This window comes from Aquarana catesbeiana, linkage group LG03 (assembly GCF_042186555.1).
Source record: "Aquarana catesbeiana isolate 2022-GZ linkage group LG03, ASM4218655v1, whole genome shotgun sequence".
NCBI classification, from domain to species: domain Eukaryota; kingdom Metazoa; phylum Chordata; class Amphibia; order Anura; family Ranidae; genus Aquarana; species Aquarana catesbeiana.
In genome coordinates, this window is record NC_133326.1 from 51,918,225 (window position 1) to 51,940,383 (window position 22,159).

Here is a 22,159-nt window from a genome sequence, read left to right on the forward strand (position 1 = left end):
CTACAAAATGTCTTCCACAATACCTCACTTCTCATAAAGTTCTGCTGTCTGCAAGTAGAATGATGATCCGATATCTGTACAGTGCGATTTCAGCCATACAGTTTGTATGGCTGAAATTGCATTGTATCTGCACCAAAATAGTGCACGATCCTTTTTTCCCTCGCACCTGAATCGCATTGCATGGGTGTTTCTATTCTGGTAATCGCACTGTGGTTTGTTACAGGGTGTCATTAAGATAACATTGACACCCGCAGCAGATTGCATGGATCCCGTGTGATTGCAATGCAATGAGGGAAACGCACAGGATTTGCTGTGTTTCCTGCATTGCATAAGTGTGAACCTAGGCTCACTCTCTGTGATAATGGTAAACTGGACAAACAGAGGGTGAATCTCCCTGACGGGGGCAAAGACACAAATTAAAAACCACATAGGGGTTCTAATCTCTCTCCGCTCTATCCAGAACTAAAATAAAGTTTAGCTTCTAGTTATGAGACAGAAAGTTAAGCAGTGCTGGACAATCCTAACCTATAATGAATACTTAGTATACTAGTGACAATGTGATATCAATACCCAATCATATATCATATGTGTTAAAAAACATACATATTGCAACTGCTAAATATGGAAATGTAAACCTAGATTGACCAATATTCTTATATCATAATGTGCAACAATTGCATAATCATAAAGTAGAATTAACAAAGATAAAGTGCAAATGCAGTGCAAAATAAGTGAAATGTAACTCTCAATAAATGAATGAATACAATTTTTTCAAATAAACGTATGATGAAACGCATAGGGTGGGGCAGGGATGCTGATGTCACCTCATTTACCAGATCGTACTAGCCCTGTATTATCGGCCGGGGATGGTTGGGAATACGAGCAAGCGTTACTACCCTAGTGTCACGTACGTATTCCCCCACTGCCTGGGATTAAGCACAAACTGTCCACTTGCTAAAACGCATCATATATTTACGCTTCCCTCTTACTGGCGTGCACCCTGGCAGGTCTTGTTTGACCTCATTTGGGGCATTATCACCACCAAACTTCTCTTCTCCCTGGCACTGGGATAGCCATCACTGACTGTCTTTTTTAACCACTTTGGCTGATGTACGTAAGTTCTACTTGCTGTCAATATAAGTGATCCGTTCTACTAATAGATACACCCCTGAGGAAAGAATGAACTTCTAAAACGCGTTGGATGTTTTCCATGTATGCTTTGCCACTGTATTTCTAGCGTGGCAGTTTTTGGAATCTGTAGAACTGTATTACATGTATGTGACTCGCATTATGTTGGCTTTACCTTACACCAGCCCTAATCTGTTTTTAAATATTGTAATTTTGCGAATAAAATTTGTATTTAAGATCCTTTTAAATAATTTCTTAGTAATTTATAATACATTATGATGTGTTAATATGCCACAGGTCTTGAGTTCTCCTAGGGGGTTATTTCCATTTTGTTTTCACTCATTTGAGATGTTGGCCTGATTCCCCATCAACTATACCCCTATCATTTCTCACCATTCATGTAATACTGGCACAGTAAACTAACTGCCCCCATATAGTGTAAAACCTTTTACATGTTTAATAATAAAATGAAATATTACACTTACAACATCAGCGTCAATAGAAAGCCTTAAGTCTGGTGTGCCGGCCTGCGCACAACCAGACAAACCCGTCCTTCCGGGATAAAAGCGAAAAACGAGGTGACGTCAGCGCGTCGCTCCACCCAGGGAGAGAGAAAAAAAAAATATGAAAAACACGGGGAGGAGGGGAAAGAGAAGGAAAGGAAAAATAATAAATAAATAATCCCCCTTATTTTTCCTTTCCTTCTCTTTCCCCTCCCCCCATGTTTTTCATATTTTTTTCTTTCTCTCTCTCTTCACTTTTTTGAATGTGCTTTGGTCTGGCTTAGTGGTTTTCAACTTTTGTTGGTTTTTCTTTGTATTTTTTCTTCATATTCCACCATCATTCACCTTCCCGTTCCCTATCACTTTCATCTCATCACTCATTTCCACACCTTTTTCACTTTGTTCACTATTCATTCACCCCCACTATTCATCTCCACCACGTGTATTGTCCACTCCCCTTTCCACCCCCCTTTTTTTCTGTACCCGTTTCAATCAAATCATACCCTAATATTTTATTTTATTATTTTTCATAATAACCATTAATTAAGTGATATTCTCCTAAAGCATTACTTTTTTACACTCCAACAGTGATTGGGCGAGCGTTTGGCTTGTCTCTCGGTCATTGGCTTCTCCCTGCCCCCTCCTTTATATGGGCTTTAGCGCGGCCTCTTGTAGGCCCTCCTCTTTTGGCCCGCTGGGTTTGCCCTTCCCCCTTCGGAGTTGAGGTGGGGGTGTCTTGCCGTACTGCTTGGATTCTCTGGCAGCTCATGGGTACAGCTAATCAGGAGGTTTCTCTCAGCCGTGATTGGTAAATATATTTGAACTATTCATAGCATATATGTCAAGAGCAATATATGTATATATTTTTTGCCTGTTGACATTTTGGTTTCTAAATGTTTCTATTACTATATATGTATTTTTTCTTTAGAGTATTTACTCGCTCCCCAGAAGAAGACCTCTACTGATAAAGGTTGAAACGCGTCTGGGTTCTTTAGTATGATTTACATACTTATATCATGCTATGTTTTTCCTTTTTGTACTCAATGGCTGTAACTTTTATGTACATGTATTAGCCTTACCCACAGAGCTCATGTTTTAACTTAAACAAATGTCTCTTGGATAATATATTGGTTTATTAATTGCCATATCCTGATTGCAATCTCTTTTCTATTCCATAGTTTTTGGTTCCTGAAGTTCATGATGTTGGTTGGAATGTGTGTTGCAGCATTCTTCATTCCTGCTGAAACCTTTATACGAGGTAAGGGAAAGACAGGACCTCATTCATATTTCCTGAAGAGTGTTTGACAATTGACAATATAACTATTAATACATATTAATATACTATAAAGCTGAATTCCATTAACTCAGCTCCTCTGTAAAAAATGAAGGCACACTATGGGTTAAGTCCAGTGAAGTGTATGACATGTCCTGGGCTTAGCTCCCTTATTTACATCTTACAGCATTATAGTACTCCTGGAGGACAGCTATCACTGTAGATCCGGGAGAGCGACGCTGACCTTTGTGAGCTCTGTATTTTGAACAGGAGAGTCGTTGCAGCTGCTATGCCTGCCCCTTCCCCCCTCCTACCCAATCACAGAAACCTTGGTATTATGTGTACACATTTACAAAATACAAAGGCTTCTGTGAATGGGCAGCAGAAGGGGGAGGTGGGCATAGTTGATCTGTGTGTTTCTTTCTTTCCAGCAGAGCAATAAACCTATCAAATGTAAAAATAACAGAAATAAGCCAAATATGTGATACATTACCTTGGACTTAACTCATAGCCTGCCTTCACTTTTTACAAAGTGGCTGAATTCCTGGAATTCCACTTTAATGAAATAGACTACATTTTTCTCAGATTTCTGCATATTTATATTGGTAGTTGTTTAAGAATATACATTTTATATATGAGCAATGTATAGTTCTGTCATTTAAAGCTATGCTTAGCTGGCTATACTTAGGGTGATTTTTTGTTATACAAATTGATGATAAATAAACAAACATTATTGCCTGTTGTAAATTCCAAGAACAAAACATTAGCTAACCATTGATAGGAAGGGGAGATATTGGATGATATCATTCATAGAAAAATTACAAAAAGTTGCTTTCACCAAATGTCATCAATAGACATGCTTGTTTTTACAAGCAATTACAATTACAATCTAAGGCTTCATTCACACATGAGTTTGAGCGTTTACGGCGATTTTGGAGAATATTTTTATGTTTTTTTTTTCTCAGGTGTATTTAGGGTTGAGGGTTTTTGTTTTAGCCAATGGAAATCTAGTTACTCACAAGAAGAGATGGTGGTCCAGAATAGAAAATGCAAATCTTTTAGCTATCTTTCAGGTGCTCCCATTGTCTATAGAGCCAAAAATGCCCAATTCTGCGTCAAAAGTAGCTATAGGAGAATAAGCGTTCATATGAGAGCAGGCACAATATAAAACCATTAGATTTTGATTTTGAGTTTCAAGCTACAAAACAAAACAAAATCACGGTCAGTGGTCAGGCTCGAAGACCACCAACGAGCAGGATAAGTATGCAAGTAGGTCACCCTGGTGGATGACACAGATTCACCTGATAAGGAGAAAGGAGGGTGGGACTTTATATGAAGAATGCATCCCTGGAGAAATCACGATACATATGAAAATGGGCAGTACTAGGTAAATAAAACTATGGGCATTGGTGACAACATTACAAGGCAACAATTAGTAGTCAATGGTTTATTGATGTAAAAAATGGTAACAATAGTGGTAATGATACCATAATAAAATAATGACATAATGAATTCATAATGTTACCATAATAAAATAATGATATAATAAGTTCATAATATCAAATATTATATAAAAACAAAGTACATTGGGTAGATAGGTGTAACAATAATAATGACAACAACAATAATAGCATAATGAATTCATATCATGCACATCATAGAGAGCCATTTTCATAGAAGCGTGTCTCCCTGATAGAGAGCTGTGTCTAGATATGTTGGTACGATCCAATTGGTAAGTATGGTAAGTATTGATAAAGTACAGTATGAGCGAAAGGGCATCTATTGGCTCTACGCATTTCGTGGCGACTGCCACTCTTCAGGAGCAAGTATGAGGTAGATGTCTGTATGTATTGAAACACATAGTTAATTTATAAGGTAAACTAAAATAATCATTGTTTTGGATAGGAAAAGGAGAGGGGGAATAGCCCCAATTTACCACAACTACTTACAGAGATGTCAATGGGACTAGGTGAAGGCATGGAGGGCCGGAAGGCCGACCGGATGTAGACATCAGTCCCGGGAGCTGAGGTGGACAAACCCGGGCGTAGATGTATCGCCAAAAGGAGAAAATGTTCCCCAGGGAGGGGCCCCCATGGGTAGAGAGGAGATAGTGTAGCACGGGAGTGTAGCTGTCTGTGAAAAAGGAAATATGAGGTGAAATGAAAGAGGGGTATAACAATGAATGTGTTGCAAAAAAGAGACCAGTAATGAAAAAGATATTAATAGAACAAGTTATAAGACAGGAACCATCCAGTGGTAATAGTGTCATAAAAAATACCTATGGTGCAGAGTATAGGGGTAAGTTGGTGACGAAAGTGAATGGGAAAGAGTAAATACTAGTAAAACCCCAGTACTGGGGTATAGGTACCCAAGATGGAGACAGTTTGGAGCAAAAACGTGGTAGAAACAAAATAAGATGTAAACAGGGGGGACAGAAAAGATACCTGGTTTGCAGTGAAATTGATTAAATCCAAAGTACATCATAGCCATGGGGGTAACAAACCCTAGAAGGGAGAAATTATCTGCTGAGAGGAGTATATATACACTCCAATGAAGGGGGGAGTGTCCACCAACGTCACGCTAGCGGCCAATAAGAGGAGAAGGTGCCAAAACGACGAGCGGCAACCGCCATCCCCGTCCGGCGTCAATCACCTCGTGGAGGGCGTAGGATGTAAACACAGCGTCGCCGCGTTGACGTCACAAGTATGCGACGCAGCGCAGGGGGCGTGGGAAGCGTGACGCCGATGCGCAATTGGGCGCCCACCCAATACCCGAGCGACCCGGAGAGGGAAGAAGGGGGAGGGGGAGGGCCCCAGGAGCGCATCGCAGCTCCCGGAACTGGGCAGGCCCCGGCCGGAATAAACCAGCCCTGAACATAGCCCAGCCCAGTATCCATAGCACCCCAAGTAGCCATAACAACATGGTAAACAGCAAAGCTCAGCTCCTAAAAACCTATAGTATTATGTATCTCTCAATGATAAGTAAAAGCAATGTGTTTGAATATACAAGACCTAAGTGACCATGACAATGGAAAGTACCAGCGTAAATGTATAAGGGTAGGGTGCATGCTTCCATCCCTGTTGTATATATGCAAAACAAAGAGCAACCAGTTGGGACTTTATATGAGAACGCAGGGCTACCACCGCCAAGCGCCTCCATCCCTGTTAACTGATAAGGAGAAAGGAGGGTGGGACTTTATATGAAGAATGCATCCCTGGAGAAATCACGATACATATGAAAATGGGCAGTACTAGGTAAATAAAACTATAGGCATTGGTGACAACATTACAAGGCAACAATTAGTAGTCAATGGTTTATTGATGTAAAAAATGGTAACAATAGTGGTAATGATACCATAATAAAATAATGACATAATGAATTCATAATGTTACCATAATAAAATAATGATATAATAAGTTCATAATATCAAATATTATATAAAAACAAAGTACATTGGGTAGATAGGTATAACAATAATAATGACAACAACAATAATAGCATAATGAATTCATATCATGCACATCATAGAGAGCCATTTTCATAGAAGCGTTATCAATTCTCCTTATCAATTAACAGGGATGGAGGCGCTTGGCGGTGGTAGCCCTGCGTTCTCATATAAAGTCCCAACTGGTTGCTCTTTGTTTTGCACAGATTCACCTGAGGTGCGGAGTCTAAGCACTAACTGGTATTCACCAGAGCTCCTGATGGTGTAGATGGATTTCGCTTGATGTTAGCACCAGGTCAAGGTCCTCAGGACCGCCATACCAGGAGGTGGGCAACCCGTGGTCCAGTAGGAGATATAGCAGGTATGGATCAAGCAGAAGTGTAGTCAGTAAACATGTCAAAGGTCTGTATCAAGTGGTTGCAGGTTGGGATCAAGTGGAAGCATAGTCGAGGAATGAGCTAAAGATCATTGACTAGTGGTAGTGAAGATATGGGTGGAAGCAGAGAGCAACAATAATCAGAATAAGAAGATATGGATGGCTGAAGAGAGCAACAATAATCTGGCAAACAGGAGGTGCACAGGCATAGCTGAATAGGAAGTTCATGGGAGAAGCAGAGTTCAAGGTTCACCAGAAACAAAATAAATATCCCCCAAAAATATATAAAAAAAACACATTTTCTCCTCAGTTTAGGCTGATATGTATTCTTCTACATATTTTTGGTAAAAAAATCATAATAAGCGTATATTGATTGGTTTGCACAAAATGTATAGCTTCTACAAAATAGGGGATAGATTTATGGCATTTCTATTATAATTTTTTTTTTTATTAGTAATGGCGGCGATCTGAGATTTTTATTGTGTCTGCAACATTGCGGGGGACACATCGGACACTTTTGACACTATTTTGGGTCCATTGTCATTTATACAGCGATCAGTGCTATAAAAATGCACTGATTACTGTGTAAATGACACTAGCAAGGAAGGGGTTAAACATTAGGGGGCGATCAAGGGGTTAAATGTGTCCTAGGGAGTGATTCTAACTGTAGGGGGGATGGGCTCACTACAACATGACAGAGATCACTGCTCCCGATGACAGGGAGCAGTAGATCTCTGTCATGTTGCTAGGCAGAACAGGGAAATGCCTTGTTTACATAGGCATCTCCCCATTCTGCCGCTCCGGAACATGATTGCGGGACACCGGCGAACATCAAGTCCGCGGGACCTGCGGCACGGTCACGCACTACACCGCCAGCGTGCGCACGCCCGCTAGCCCGCAAATTGAAGGGGACGTACAGGTACGCCCATTTGCCCACCGCTGACATTGTGCCGACGTATATCAGCACGTATATCAGTATATCAGTATGTCGGCAAGTAGTTAATAGCTCCATTTTGGCACTCAACAAAACAACTACAGACCCGCCTCTTCAAGGTGCCAATACCCATGACACCGAAATTCTTGTTGGGCCTCTCTCAATTGAAAATAGCCAAACCCTATAAATAGCCAAACTCTATAAACCCTATATATACTTGGACACATTCTCACGGCTACATGATGCCTGGTTGCCCTTAACTGGAAGAAACGCTCACCACCTTCCCCAGAAGCCCTGTATACTAGGGTCAAGGATGTTGAGCTTATGGAGAAAATGACCACTAGGATACAGGACAGACTAGAAGATCACGATAAGGTCTGGGAGCTGTGGCATCTCCGGTAGGATCCACCTTGAGGCGGTGATGGAGCCAAACCAGTAACTCTCTACTTTTCTTTCTCTCTCCCCCCTAAAGCCCCATACACAATATCAGATTTTCTGTTGATTTTTGTCTTCAGATTTACCAAAACCATATAATATGAGGTCAGACCTTAGGAGTTTCATTTTGTATGCAATCAGGCAGGCCCTTGCCCTACATGGTTTTGGTAAATCTGAAGACAAAAATCATCAAAAAAAAATCTGATAGTGTGTATGGGGCTTTTACTCTCTTTATTCTTCTCTTTTCCCTCTCCCCTTCTTGTTACTCTCCATGCAATGTTTTGTATGATACCAGACTTCAGGTACTGCTTAACACTGTTCTAAAGCAATGTTATCACTGAAGTTGAAATGTATAATGCTAATTTTGAAGAAGGTTCCTCCCTTCTCAATGCTACTGCGTTCTTTCACGCATTGTTTTATTTTTCTCTTAGATTCTTGTACTGTTTTTCTATTGAGACAACCAATAAAAATTGTTATTTGAAAAAAAAAATTAAAAATGAAATATTTCTTTAAAAAATCGTGCCAGGGGGGTCCCCCTTAGTCTGCCAGTAAAGTAGCACATTTTCCCCATGTTTCTAACAGTACCGCAGCAAAATGACATTTCTAAAGGAAAAACTTGTTATAGCAAAAACACAGTTAAATTGCAACATGGTCCTCTTCTTTTGGGGACTTTTGTTTTGTTTCCAGGAATATAATGGACACATATGTTATCCATTCGTTCTAAAATATACCCAGACGTAAAAAAATAGGAAGATTTTTATTCTGCATATTTTTAGCTCTACGGAGTCACTGACCAAATTTGGTTTTTGGTTTTAACTTCATTGAGGAGAGTTAAATAGCCTTGAACTATAAGGGAAAGTTCTCACCAAGTCCCCAAGAGAAATAGGATGCCAGTGGGTGATTTATCTCACCAACATTCATCAGTTCTGAGCGGACTGACCCTATTATAAATGTTCAGTTAACAGTAATTTGCCAGCTAATGTACTGCATACAATAAAATCCGTCTTTAAATGTTCCATGGTATTGGAACTTTTATATTGATTTTTGGGATGCTTCAAGATGCTTCATCACATCGATCGGTCTTTATTTTAAGATTAGTGGCTGTTTAAAAGGAATTGGCTGTCAAGCTCCAGAAGTTGTGGGTGAGACAAGAATGAACTTGGACTGATGAACTAGAAAGAAAATGAGCGCTTTAGCAATGGGACCATGATATATTCCAAACACTAGATCTTGTACTTTATTCTAAAGCTGTCAACTGGTTATAAATTATATCAAATGAATTCTGAATTGCAGTTTAATGTATAACATTTTTATATTGTGAGCCGTGACCGGAATATAAACAGCGTTTTAATTTGGTTCAGAGCTTTCTGGAGACAAAAAAAGTTCAGAGCAGTTTAATGTGTTTATGCTCAATTACTATTATGTTCTAATTTTCAGTTTCGGTGACTGAGCTAAGCTCTTTCTAGGTACTGTAATCAGCTACATAATTGTGTCACTGGGGGGCACTGGACTCCCGGTGCTTAATCTCTAGAAAAGTATTTAGGAGTCTTGAGGACATGAATAAGTTATGAGAACTACAGTGCTGCTTCACTACATTAAAGGCATTGCAGAGGATTAACAGCTCCACTAGAATGCAATCAACTACAATGGAAGATTTATACAGGAAAATAAAGTATTCCCATACATTACTCGGTTTTTCTGAAACTTACTATGGATGGGTTCCTGCTTGCGTTGACACTTTATAATTTGTTTCCCTCCTTCAAGTGATTTTAGGGAAAGTATAACGGCTTGTAGTCAGTATTATTATGTTTATAGGCTTATAAACATTTGTTTTATATCATTTTAAAATGATCTACAGTGCCTTGAAAAAGTTTTCATACCCCTTGAAATTTTCCACATTTTGTCATGTTATAGCCAAACACGTAAATGTATTTTATTGGGATTTTATGTGATAGACCAACACAAAGTGGCACATAATTGTGAAGTGGAAGGAAAATGATAAATGGTTTTCACTTTTTTTTTTTACAAATATGTGAAAAGTGTGGCGTGCATTTGTATTTGGCCCCCCTGAGCCAATACTTTGTAGAACCACCTTTCGCTGCAATTACAGCTGCAAGTAATTTTGGGGATGTCTCTACCAGCTTTGCACATCTAGAGAGGGACATTTTTGCCCATTCTTCTTTGCAGAATAGCTCAAGCTCTGTCAGATTAGATGGAGAGCGTTTGTGAACAGCAATTTTCAAGTCTTGCCACAGATTCTCAATTGGATTTTCAAGTCTTTTGCAGAGTTCAACAGGTTTCCTTCTAAGATTTCCCTGTATTTGGTTCCATCCATCTTCCTATCAACTCTGACCAGCTTTCCTGTCCCTGCTGAAGAAAAACACCCCCACAGCATGATGCTGCCACCACCATGTTTCACAGTTGGGATGGTGTGTTCAGGGTGATGTGCAGTTTTAGTTTTCCGCCACACATAGCGTTTTGCTTTTAGGCCAAAAAGTTAAATTTTGGTCTCATCTGACCACCTTCTTCCACGTTTGCTGTGTACATGGCTTCTTGCAGACTGGACACAGGATTTCTTATGGCTTTCTTTCAACAATGGCTTTCTTCTTGCCACTCTTCCATAAAGGCCAGATTTGTGGAGTGCACGACTAATAGTTGTCCTGTGGACAGATTCTCCCACCTGAGCTGTGGATCTCTGCAGCTCCTCCAGAGTTACCATGGACCTCTTGGCTGCTTCTCTGATTAATGCTCTCCTTGCCCGGCCTGTCAGTTTAGGTGGACGGCCATGTCTTGGTAGGTTTGCAGTTGTGCCATACTCTTTCTATTTTCGGATGATGGAATGAACAGTGCTCTGTGAGATGTTCAAAGCTTGGGATATGTTTTTATAACCTAACCCTGCTTTAAACTTCTCCACAACTTTATCCCTCACCTGTCTGATGTGTTCCTTGGTCTTCATGATGCTGTTTGTTCACTAAGGTTCTCTAACAAACCTTCTCTAAACAGCTGTTTTATGCTGAGATTAAATTACACACAGGTGGGCTCTATTTACTAATTACGTGACTTCTGAAGGCAATTGGTTCTCCTAGATTTTAGTTTGGGGAACCAATGTAAAGGGGGCTGAATACAAATGCACACCACACTTTTCAGATATTTATTTGTAAAAAAACATTTATCATTTTCCTTCCACTTCACAATTATGTGCCACTTTGTGTTGGTCTATCACATAAAATCCCAATAAAATACATTTACGTTTTTGGTTGTAACATGACAAAATGTGGAAAATTTCAAGGGGTATGAATACTTTTTCAAGGCACTGTATATAAATTCTTCATTGTATTCATAAATATTTAATATAGGCGTGCATTTGTGCCACCCGGTGTCCAGCATTATCTAAAACTTAACTACTTCAGCTCCAGATGGTTTTACCCCCTTCATGACCAGGCCATTTTTTGCTATTTAGCACTTTGCTACTTTAACTGGTAATTGCGCAGTCATGCAACACTGTACCCAAACAAAATTTATTTCATTTTCTCACACAAATAGAGCTTTCTTTTGGTGGTATTTGATCACCACTGGGTTTTTTATTATATAAACGAAAGAAGACCAAGAATTAAAAAAAAAAAAAACACTATTTTTTGCTTTCTACTATGAAACATATCCAATAAAAAATTAAGACGGACCTGACCACCCCCCCCCCCCCGTTGTCACTCCAGCCCCCACTGCACCCACACACCCCCGTCACCAGTTCACTCACCCTGTGCTGACAGGCAGCGGCGGTGGCTTTCTCCCTCTCTCAGTCCGTGTCCTGGACTTCCCTTGCGTTGCGTCTCCTCCTTTCTTCCTCGGTCGTACGTCTTCTCCTCCAATCAGAAGACTTCTCCTGTCAGGCAATCAGGAAATGGGTCTCACGACCCGCTTTTCCTGATTGGCCGGGAGGAGATAATCAGTGTGATAATAGTGAATGTTCATTCGCAATTGTCACACAACTGGGTGGACTCAGAGTTAAGTGCTCTGCGCCCCGAGCCCACCCTTTTTTGAAGCCTATTGGAGCCTCTGGCTATAATCTAATGCTTCAAACCCTCCCCATGCTCCCCTAATGGACAGGCCACCACTGAATGCGATAGTGCGGCAGCCAATCTGACACTAACCGACACTGAGTGGGAACGGACTAACTGCCACTGACGTCACCAGTGACACTAATACAGTGAATAGCGCTAATACTATACATTGACATAGTACTAATGACACTGGCTGAGGAGGGGTTAACATCTAGGACAATCAGAGGGTTAAATGTGTGCCTAACTATGTGTAATGTGTGCTGATTTTTACTAAATACCACTGTTTCTTATCCATGCTTTCATTAGGATTATTAGCTCCATCTAGTGGCCATAATGTTGTATTTTCCTCATTTATGCTATTCTTATGAATGACAAACATCTGACCTGGAAAATAGCCTAGTAACATTCAATTATGCCTGAATGAATGTACATGCAGTTTGGCAGGAAGAATAGCTCTGAATTATTTTTTAAATACACCCCTAAGTGTCCCTACATTCAAAATGCAACTCATTGTGCTCTGTGAGCTGTAAAGCCAAATGTGATGGGAAGTAAGAACTATAAGTTTAACTTTTTGCTTCTGTGAAATGTAACTATTAACTGTGTAATTTACTGGCAAATGTGGAAGGCTTAAGGCTGATCATTACAGCATGTCTATATATGAGAAGATGAGCCATCATTTACAGTAGTGGGCCAAGTCACTTAGTTTTCCTTTGGTGGGGAAAGCAGGAGGTGACAGTTTCAGGGCATGAAGAGGACCCAATCAGAGGTCCATTGAATTATAAAATTAGGGCCACAGTTTGGTTAATTTTTTTTTTTTTTAGCTGCAATGGAATACTGTATGTCCCATATCTGGTAGGCTGATGTTTCCTGTAGAAATACTCTCTTCAGTGATGCCCAGTCCTCTTCACAGAGCAGAACTTCTGGTGCTGCAGGGATTAATAGCTTTGAATCTAACATAGAAGTACATTGAGGAACCGCTAACCAATGCAACACATTCACAAAATGATGGGGGAGAGGTGGATTATTGACAGGATCCTCGGCACCATTTGGAAAATTTGTTGCATTCTGTGAAAACAATGCATGGACTTTTGCCAGTGGAGGAGAGAACAGAAAGATGGCAGATGGCTGTCGGGCACTTCTTCAATGTACTTTAATGTTACATGCAAAGCTATTAATCTGTACTTATATGCACAGCCTGAGATTACAAGGGTGACCTCTTCACAGTTTCTATCCGAGCACCCCTGGATGTTGAGACAGGGACTGCAGGGGTGAAGCAAGTTGTAGACACTGTGAGCAGGAACTTGGGAGAGCTGGTATCTGAGGAGCACAGGTATAGCTGGAGATGAACTGTGGATGCACCCACTTGATGGTGGAGTCAGGTCCTACACCTGGTTAAGTGACAGCTGAATGGACAGACACCAGGACCTAAGCAGAATCAGAGTCAGGAACAGTGGCGGTGCATCCATAAGGGCGCACGGGCGCCGCCCCCTCTCTCCTGCCACCCCCACTATCACCAATAGATAGATTCATGCATTGCATGAATCTATCTATGGCCGCCACTGCCACCCCCTTTTCAGGCGCCCGGCCCCTTTTTGGGCACCGGGCGCCTGAATTACAGCTGTGGGGGGTGTTTTTGAAGCACCTGATTAGAGCCCTAGGCTCTAATAGGTGTCAAAAAAGGTGACCTGCGAGCGCCGGCCACTCAGCTGTGTTAGGCAAGCGAATGAATATTCGCTTGGCTAACACTAAACCGCCTCTCCGCCAATCAGGTGCTCAGATCTGTTACCCGTCACCTGATTGGCTGAAACGACAGAAGCTGTGATTAGACGCCTATCAGGCGTCCAATCATAGTAGAGGACAGGAAGAGAGGATGGGAGAAGACATTGAGGAGCATCAAGGAGCTGTCCTACCGAGACAGAGTAAGTGCAGATGGTGGGCACACTGGCAGCATTTGATATGGCACACTGGCAGGATTTGATATGGCACAGTGGGAGCATTTGATATGGCACAGTGGCTGTGTTTAATGGGCACAGTGGTTGCGTTTGATGAACACAGTGGCGGCAATTGATGGACACAGTGGCTGCATTTGATAGCACAGTGGCTGTGTTTGATGACACAATGGTGAAAATTGATGGGTGGGCACAGTGGTTGCGTTTGATGGTACAGAGGCTGCATTTAATGGCACAGTGGCGGCAATTAATGGGCACAGTGGCTGCATTTGATGGCACAGTGGCTGTGTTTGATGACACAGTGGCGGAAATTGATGGTCACAGTGGTTGCGTTTGATGGTACAGTGGCAGCAATTGATGGGCACAGTGGCTGCGTTTGATGGCACAGTGGCTGCAATTGATGGTACAGTGAGGCTGCAATTGATGGGTTTTTTTTTCAGAATTTTTCAGTTTGTTTGCGCCCCCAAAAAATTTTGAGCACCAGCCACCACTGTTTAGAAACAGGCAGAAGTTGGGAACAAATGGGCAGCGAGGTACAGAGGCACTAGGCAGAAGCATGCTGAGTAGTCCAGGCCAGGGTCGGTAGCAAAGGCAGACAGGAGAAAATGAGCAGGCAAGGAAAATCCGAGAGCAAAGTCAGAGAGGAAGCTGGGTCAGTAACAGGATCACAGATGCCCAACAGGACTGGATCACAGGAACAAGGCTGAAGACCATACAGCAAAGAACTAGTGCAGAGTTTAGGTTTAAATGGGCAGCAGTGGACATGCACGCATGCTCATAAGAATGTGCTCACCTATACATACATGCACACGCATTAGTCAAACAGCATGTCTTAGTGTGACAGCTGGCACCACGTTCCCGCACTGTGAAGAGGACCGGGCATCAAAGAAGAGAAGATTTCTATAGGAACCTACAGCCTGCACGGTCTGGGGCATCCTTTATTACAGCCAGGTTATGTGACTGCAGTTGTAGCTAATTATTACTTTTTATCAAAACTTCAGCCTTTAATGTTGACAGATAGACATGTCTGCTTTTTAAAAAAAAGGTGCCATATTTGTTTTTTTATTAGGGAAGTTCTAGTAGTACATCCCACTTGTTTATATCAAAATACTTATTACCAATTCGATTTTATGGGAAAAAATATAAACCCATACGAAATAAATGAATGAAAAAAAGGGATGGATGAATGAATAAAGTTTAGGAAGTTTAGCCTAATTTACCTGAAACCAAACCAATCTCCGAAATACCTGGAACTCTTGTTTTTGTCTCCGCAGTATGGCACTATATTGGTGTATGTGGTGGATTCTCCTTTGTCCTCATCCAGCTGATACTGATAACAGCTTTTGCTCACACCTGGAACAAGAACTGGTGAGAGAACCACAAATGTACAACCCATAACTGTATGTGATAGAGTCAGTCACCACATGGGGGCAGTATTGGCAAGGTGCCAGAAACAAGTCTGCTTTTTTTATCCTCAATTATCCATGGATGTATTCCATTTAAAGCAGACCTTCATTCATTTTTTCAACTTTCCATCTATTAAATCTTCTGCCCTTGTTGTTTTAACTTTGGATAGTAAATACCTTATACAGCCCACTTCATGTTTCTTGTCTGGTCATTAGCCTAGGCTTATGCCATCATGCACAGCTCTCTCTCTCACTCTCGTGATAGTTTGCCAGGAAGGGAAGGGAGGATGAGTCATAAGAGAGCCAATGAAAGCTGCAGGGCTGCGGAGCTGGAGGTGTGCCTCTGTGTGTTTGTGTAAATCCAGGAAGTGAACAGGCAGCAGCTTCAGCTACCCACAGTTAAAATAGCTGCAGCCAGACTTTGTGGAGGGAGATTTCTGCAGCATATTTGGCAAGTACAGAATCACAGTATATATAAAATAATATGCAAAGCGGTTGGAGGGAAGCTTCAGAAAGGCAAAGGTGTTTTTATTCCAAATTATGTGAGCAGACTGCAGTTCCTCTTTAAGAGGCAATAGGCATGTTTAAATTCCAAATTTTAGTTTAAAAAGGTGAGGGAGTTAAACAAGAGCTCCACCTTCTTCAAAATAATAAATGCACCCGTATTGCAAAAATGTGCATTTTTTTTGCCTGCAAAGTATGGCAACTCCGGGCAATGGTTCTTGCAGACCGTTCCTTGAGCTCAGGTCTGCATCTCAGTACAGATCTTCAGCAAAAAGCTGGAGGAAGTATCAGTGCCACGCCGGAAAATGGGACTTGTAGTTTTATCATTCCAAAATCCCTGTAAATGAATGACAAGGCTGTGCAGGTGGAGCCATGCACAGCTTCACCAATTTCAAATTTGACAGTAGATGGCAGGTTGAAAAATCCGTGGATTCTGTCATTTGGGGAGGTTTGAGGCTGGACTGTGGTCATGTTTGATGTTACACCTTTAGTGCAATGTTTCTTGATTGTCGCTCATCAGTGTAGTATACTGTGTGTGTGTGTATATATATATATATATATATATATATATATTTATATATATATGAGGATTACAGAAGTGGCATCCATTAGTATGGATTTCAGTCATGACACCACTAGAAATACCTACAATTGAATAGTTTTTCCTAAACATTGGCCTTGCTAATAATGATACATTGCTGTCCTCAAAGTTCTAGACCAGCTATTCTCATCCAGGGTTCTGTCGGACTCTAATACCGCGTACACACAGTCGGACTTTCCGGCGGGAAATGTTGTGTGTGAGCTTGTTGTCAGAAAGTTCAAGCGTGTGTATGCTTCATTGAACATTTGCTGTCGGACTTTCCACCAACAAATGTTTGAGAGCAGGTTCTCAAATTTTCAGCCAACAAAGCTTTGTTGTCGGAAGATCTGATTGTGTGTACACAAGTCCGTCGCACAAAAGTTCACGCATGCTCGGAATCAAGCAGAAAGAGCCACACTGGCTACTGAACTTCCTTTTTCTCGGCTCGTCGTACGTCTTGTACATCACCATGTTCGTAATTGTTGGCCAACATTTGTGTGACGGTGTGTATGCAAGACAAGTTTGAGCCAACATCCTTCGAGCAAAAATCCACGGTTTTGTTGGCGGAAAGTCCCATTGTGTGTACGCGGCATTAAGCCCCTCCACAGGTTGCCAGGAGTTCCTTGTTCAATGAACAACTTCTACCTCTGAGATGAGTAACCACTGACACCATCGATCTTTTTAGCTATCTGTAGGGGGCACTCTTTCTAATGCCTTCAAACATAGGGAGCATCCTACCCACTAAGGTACCTTGATCTGTAAATTGCATTCATTGAGCCCAAAAAAAGTATTTCATGGGGTTCCTCTGTTTAAATGGTTGAGAAAGTCTGTTCTAGACAGTTTGATCTCATTAACAAATGCTGTGTTTCTCCTTTTATTGTTCTCTGTTATTTTTCAGCAGATAACAGGGATCAAAGCTCATAGGCACTGGCTTAATATGTGAAATAAATGGTTCTACATGGCTTGTGTTGTGAATTCTTATGTCTTCTCTTTCTTCCAGGTTGACCGGTGCTTCTAAAGACAAGCGCTGGTATATTGCTGTCCTATTCACCACACTCCTCTTCTATTCCATTGCCTCCCTGGCCTTCTATTTACTATACAAGTATTTCACCCATCCCGCTGGTTGCCTACTGAACAAAGGACTCATCAGTATTAACATCTTCCTGTGTATAATCATGTCCTTCATTTCAATCACACCTTGTGTACAGCTCAGTAAGTCTTCTTATACTGTGTACATTGTATCTATTGGATCTATAGGCTCAAGACTTATTCAATGAAGTAAATGATGGATTTTTGATCCAGAGATTGTTGATCCAGGGAATATTTCAGTTACCTTCTGGGCGATCAGGAAGGAATTTTTTCTCCCATTGTGGCAAATTGGAACTTGCTTATTAGGGGTTTTTTTCCTTCCTCTGGATCAACTGGGGGTATATACAGTAGATTGTTTATATAGAGGTTTTTTATTTATTTCTTTTTTCTAAAGGTTGAACAAGATGGACTTTTCCTTTCAACCTAACTATGTATGTAACTACCTAATGAAAAGAGCATTAGCTCATAACTACTAATCAGATTTTAGTGACAAAGTAACAAGCTCATCTGATACTTTTTTTTTTTTTTAAAAGAGTTTGAGCCCTGGTTCACATTGGTACAATTTGACATGCGATTTGACATTTCAATTCGCATGTCAAAACGGCGGCAATTTCCGGCAATGGCACCGTTCTAATCGGTGCGACGCTGCATTTGCGCCGCTGTATTTGCGCCGCTGCATTTGACCCGCTGCACCGATTTCAAAAAGTAGTTTTTGTACTGCTTTTTGCGATTTTGGGCTGCGATTTACATTATATTTACATACGCTTAAAGAGGAGTTTCACCCAACTTTAGAACTTGTCCTTAAAGGAGAGACCACCCATCGTTTTTGGATAGTTTTTTTTTCACTTACCTTAGTAGTTTATCCCTGCTGCCTTCTGGGACCTGTGTGTGTCCCAGAAGACAACAGGGCCATTCAGACAGCACTGCGTGACTTGAGCATGTGCAATAGGAAACCAGCTGTGAAGCCTGCAGGCTCCACTGCCAGTTTCCCTTAGCTACTAGGATCGGCCTGGGGGGGGGGGCCTTTTTGGGGGGTGACCTCGCGGGCTCCCTGGACAGATAAGCGTCCTTATTAAAAGTCACCGGCTACAGTGCTTGTAGCTGCTGACTTTAAAAAAAAAAACTTTTTTCAGGGTGGAACTCCGCTTTGAAGTGGAAGTCCGTGCAAAATCTAAAATCCCTGCATCTATAGACACCACGGATCTAACACTAACCTCTGTATCCTTGTAAAGAAAAAAGAGTATACATACCTTTTTGGAAGCCGATCTGAAATGCTCCGACCGGATTCCAAACTGAGTTGTCAGCCGCGGCTTTACTGTAGAGGTGGATGCAGAGGAGATAGAGGACAATGGAAGCCCCATAGTAAGTTTATGGGTGTCGTCACTTCCCTGCCATTTCACAGCCGTTGTCCTCTGTATCTTCTGCAGAGCTTTCGGCACTGGAGATCGGGTTGGAGCGGGTCAGATCGGCTTCCAAAAAGGTATGTATACTCATCTTTTCTTTACAGGGATAGAGAGGTTAGGGTTAGATCCCTGGTGTCACTGTCTATAGATGCATGGATTTTAGATTTTTCATGCACTTCCACTTTAAGTTCACTAGTTAGGGGTATCCTGCCTAGCCTATGAGCAGTTTGTCCATTACCAGTCTAGTGGACTCAAGCCTGGGGTGTCCAACCAGGGACCCCATACGTTTTCGAATTTACGAGGACGACCCCGATGTTGATAGATATACTTCTCTAATCTAAGGGTTCCCCCATACATTGTAGCCATTCTTTATGAGAAGAAGGGTCAGTCACCTGATACTTTACTGACGCTTTCGTACTGCTCCATTCACCAGCCAGAGCTTTGTGAACTACTTGGTATGTCGGAGAATTTTACCCACTCCCCTTTGCTCTGCATCTGATTGGCCAATTGCCAGGCCTGAGCAGTGTTGACGCCACGGGAAAATCCTTAGCCTTGTGAAAGCTCCAACACAAACCAACATGGGCTACTTATTCGGGGCTCTGTTAGATGAACAGAGCAGTGGAAGAGCGTAAGGAAGGTATCATTACCATAGGAGGTGGGTTATTAAAAGAAACTTGTTATTTTGTTCTGTAAAGAAGTGACAGGATCACTTTAGGAATGACTGGTAAAAGCCAGTTTCTGATTAGTTGCTCACTTTGAGTTACTGCATTTTGCACCGTTAGCCGCACTGACTGTCACATAAATTATGGTTATCTGCTGAACTATTTTTGGCCATTGGTTTTCTGAAAATATTCTTTTGCTAAGTATAGAAAAATTGACCTTAAAAAAGTGCCTTCATTTTTATTGACTTTGGTTGATGACACCATATTTACTACTCTATTGGTGTCTGTATTCTGATATTCCAAAGAAAAAGCTGGCACATGTAGGCTGCTTGCTGACTTAACCTGCTATGTTATATCTATTTATAAATCCAATTATAGATTGCCAAGTATGTGTGGTTTTGAAGCAGTGAGTCAAACAGGCTTGTGCATACATGATTACGTCATCATTAAGCTTAAAGAATAACTTCCGCTAAACATAACTTATTATATTTAGGTTTTGAATTATATCAAAGTTTTGAATTACTGTTATGATACATGTGTGTACTCTACTGCAGGAACATTAAAGATTTAGTTGTGAAAAAATAATAGCCAGCTGACATTACACCCTGCATGTGTTCCAGTCTGGCAGCAATGCTAATCGTTATTTGGCCTTGTCTAAAGAGTGATTGCCCTTTGACCATCAAGTAAATAAACATGCTGAAATCACATAAGAGCCGTCAGCTCTCTCCTACCCCCCTCTAGTAATTCAATTGGCACCGATCATATAGTGAGGCCATGTGAGGTCATGACTTTGTCTACTTAGCATGTGAATGGTATTCTTGTATCTTGACATTTGTACCAAACGGGACTTTGAGTATCATCCCACTTTGATGTTTGTATCCCCCACAGTTAAGAAGCCGCCAGGATATTTTGTCGGGGCTTTGAAATGGTCCAACGGAATAAAATAGAGTATTATAGGCTTGCTGTGGTTGTATTTAATAGCGTGCTGCAAAGAGCACTGACGCACATTACCCCAGTAGGAACCAATCTAAATTCTGATGTTACATGGGGTGCTTGATGAAGCAAATGTATCCAGATGATAACATATATTACCTCTACAGTCTATCTTCTTTTAAGGATAGCTAAACCCAAAATCAAAAATGTAATATATTGCAGCTTACAGTCCTTAGATGTGGTGATTGCATTAGTTCTCTTCTTTTTTTTCAAGCTAAAATTTTTCAGCAAATACAGAAAATACCTGTTAATCTAGCCAGAAAACCAAAAATGTCCTTATCACTTCCTGTAAGGTGTACTCAAGAATATATTCCTTCCTAGCTATCTTCTGTAAACTACCAATTGCGGTTCCCCCTCATGTAATGAAGATATAGAGGTACAGTGGGGACCCACTTCATATTTTCACTCTTTGTTATATTGCAGCCATTTGCTAAAATCATTGAAGTTCATTTTTTTCCCCCCATTAATGTACACACAGCACCCCATATTGACAGAAAAACACAGAATTGTTGACATTTTTGCAGATTTATTAAAAAAGAAAAACTGAAATATCACATGGTCCTAAGTATTCAGACCCTTTGCTCAGTATTTAGTAGAAGCACCCTTTTGATCTAATACAGTCATGAGTCTTTTTGGGAAAGATGCAACAAATTTTTCACACCTGGATTTTGGGATCCTCTGCCATTCCTCCTTGCAGATCCTCTCCAGTTCTGTCAGGTTGGATGGTAAACGTTGGTGGACAGCCATTTTTAGGTCTCTCCAGAGATGCTCAATTGGGTTTAAGTCAGGGCTCCGGCTGGGCCATTCAAGAACAGTCACGGAGTTGTGAAGCCACTCCTTTGTTATTTTAGCTGCGTGTTTAGGGTTATTGTCTTGTTGAAAGGTAAACCTTCGGCCCAGTCTGAGGTCCTGAGCACTCTGGAGAAGGTTATCGTCCAGGATATCCCTGTATTTGGCCGCATTCATCTTTCCCTCGATTGCAACCAGTTGTCCTGTCCCTGCAGCTGAAAAACACCCCCACAGCATGATGGTGCCACCACCATGCTTTACTGTTGGGACTGTATTGGACAGGCGATGAGCAGTGCCCGGTTTTCTCCACACATACCACTTAGAATTAAGGCCAAAAAGTTCTATCTTGGTCTCATCAGACCAGAGAATCTTATTTCTCACCATCTTGGAGTCCTTCAGGTGTTTTTTAGCAAACTCCATGTGGGCTTTCATGTGTCGCACTGAGGAGAGGCTTCCGTCGGGCCACTCTGCCATAAAGCCCAGTTTGGTGGAGGGCTGCAGTGATGGTTGACTTCCTACAATTTTCTCCCATCTCCCGACTGCATCTCTGGAGCTCAGCCACAGTGATCTTTGGGTTCTTCTTTACCTCTCTCACCAAGACTCTTCTTCCCCGATAGCTCAATTTGGCCAGA

The 22,159-nt window shown here is 41.4% G+C and overlaps 1 protein-coding gene across 2 annotated transcripts in view; it reads left to right on the forward strand.

Annotated features, from left to right (window-relative positions):
• The window catches only part of SERINC4 (serine incorporator 4), a 95,390-nt gene that overhangs the window by 19,859 nt on the left and 53,372 nt on the right, over positions 1-22,159 (forward strand). For both annotated transcript variants that reach the window (XM_073618519.1, XM_073618520.1), the window contains exons 5-7: positions 2,810-2,889; positions 15,376-15,469; positions 17,592-17,803. In XM_073618519.1, coding sequence (XP_073474620.1) covers positions 2,810-2,889; positions 15,376-15,469; positions 17,592-17,803 — 386 coding nt within the window. The remainder of the gene's footprint in view (positions 1-2,809; positions 2,890-15,375; positions 15,470-17,591; positions 17,804-22,159) is intronic.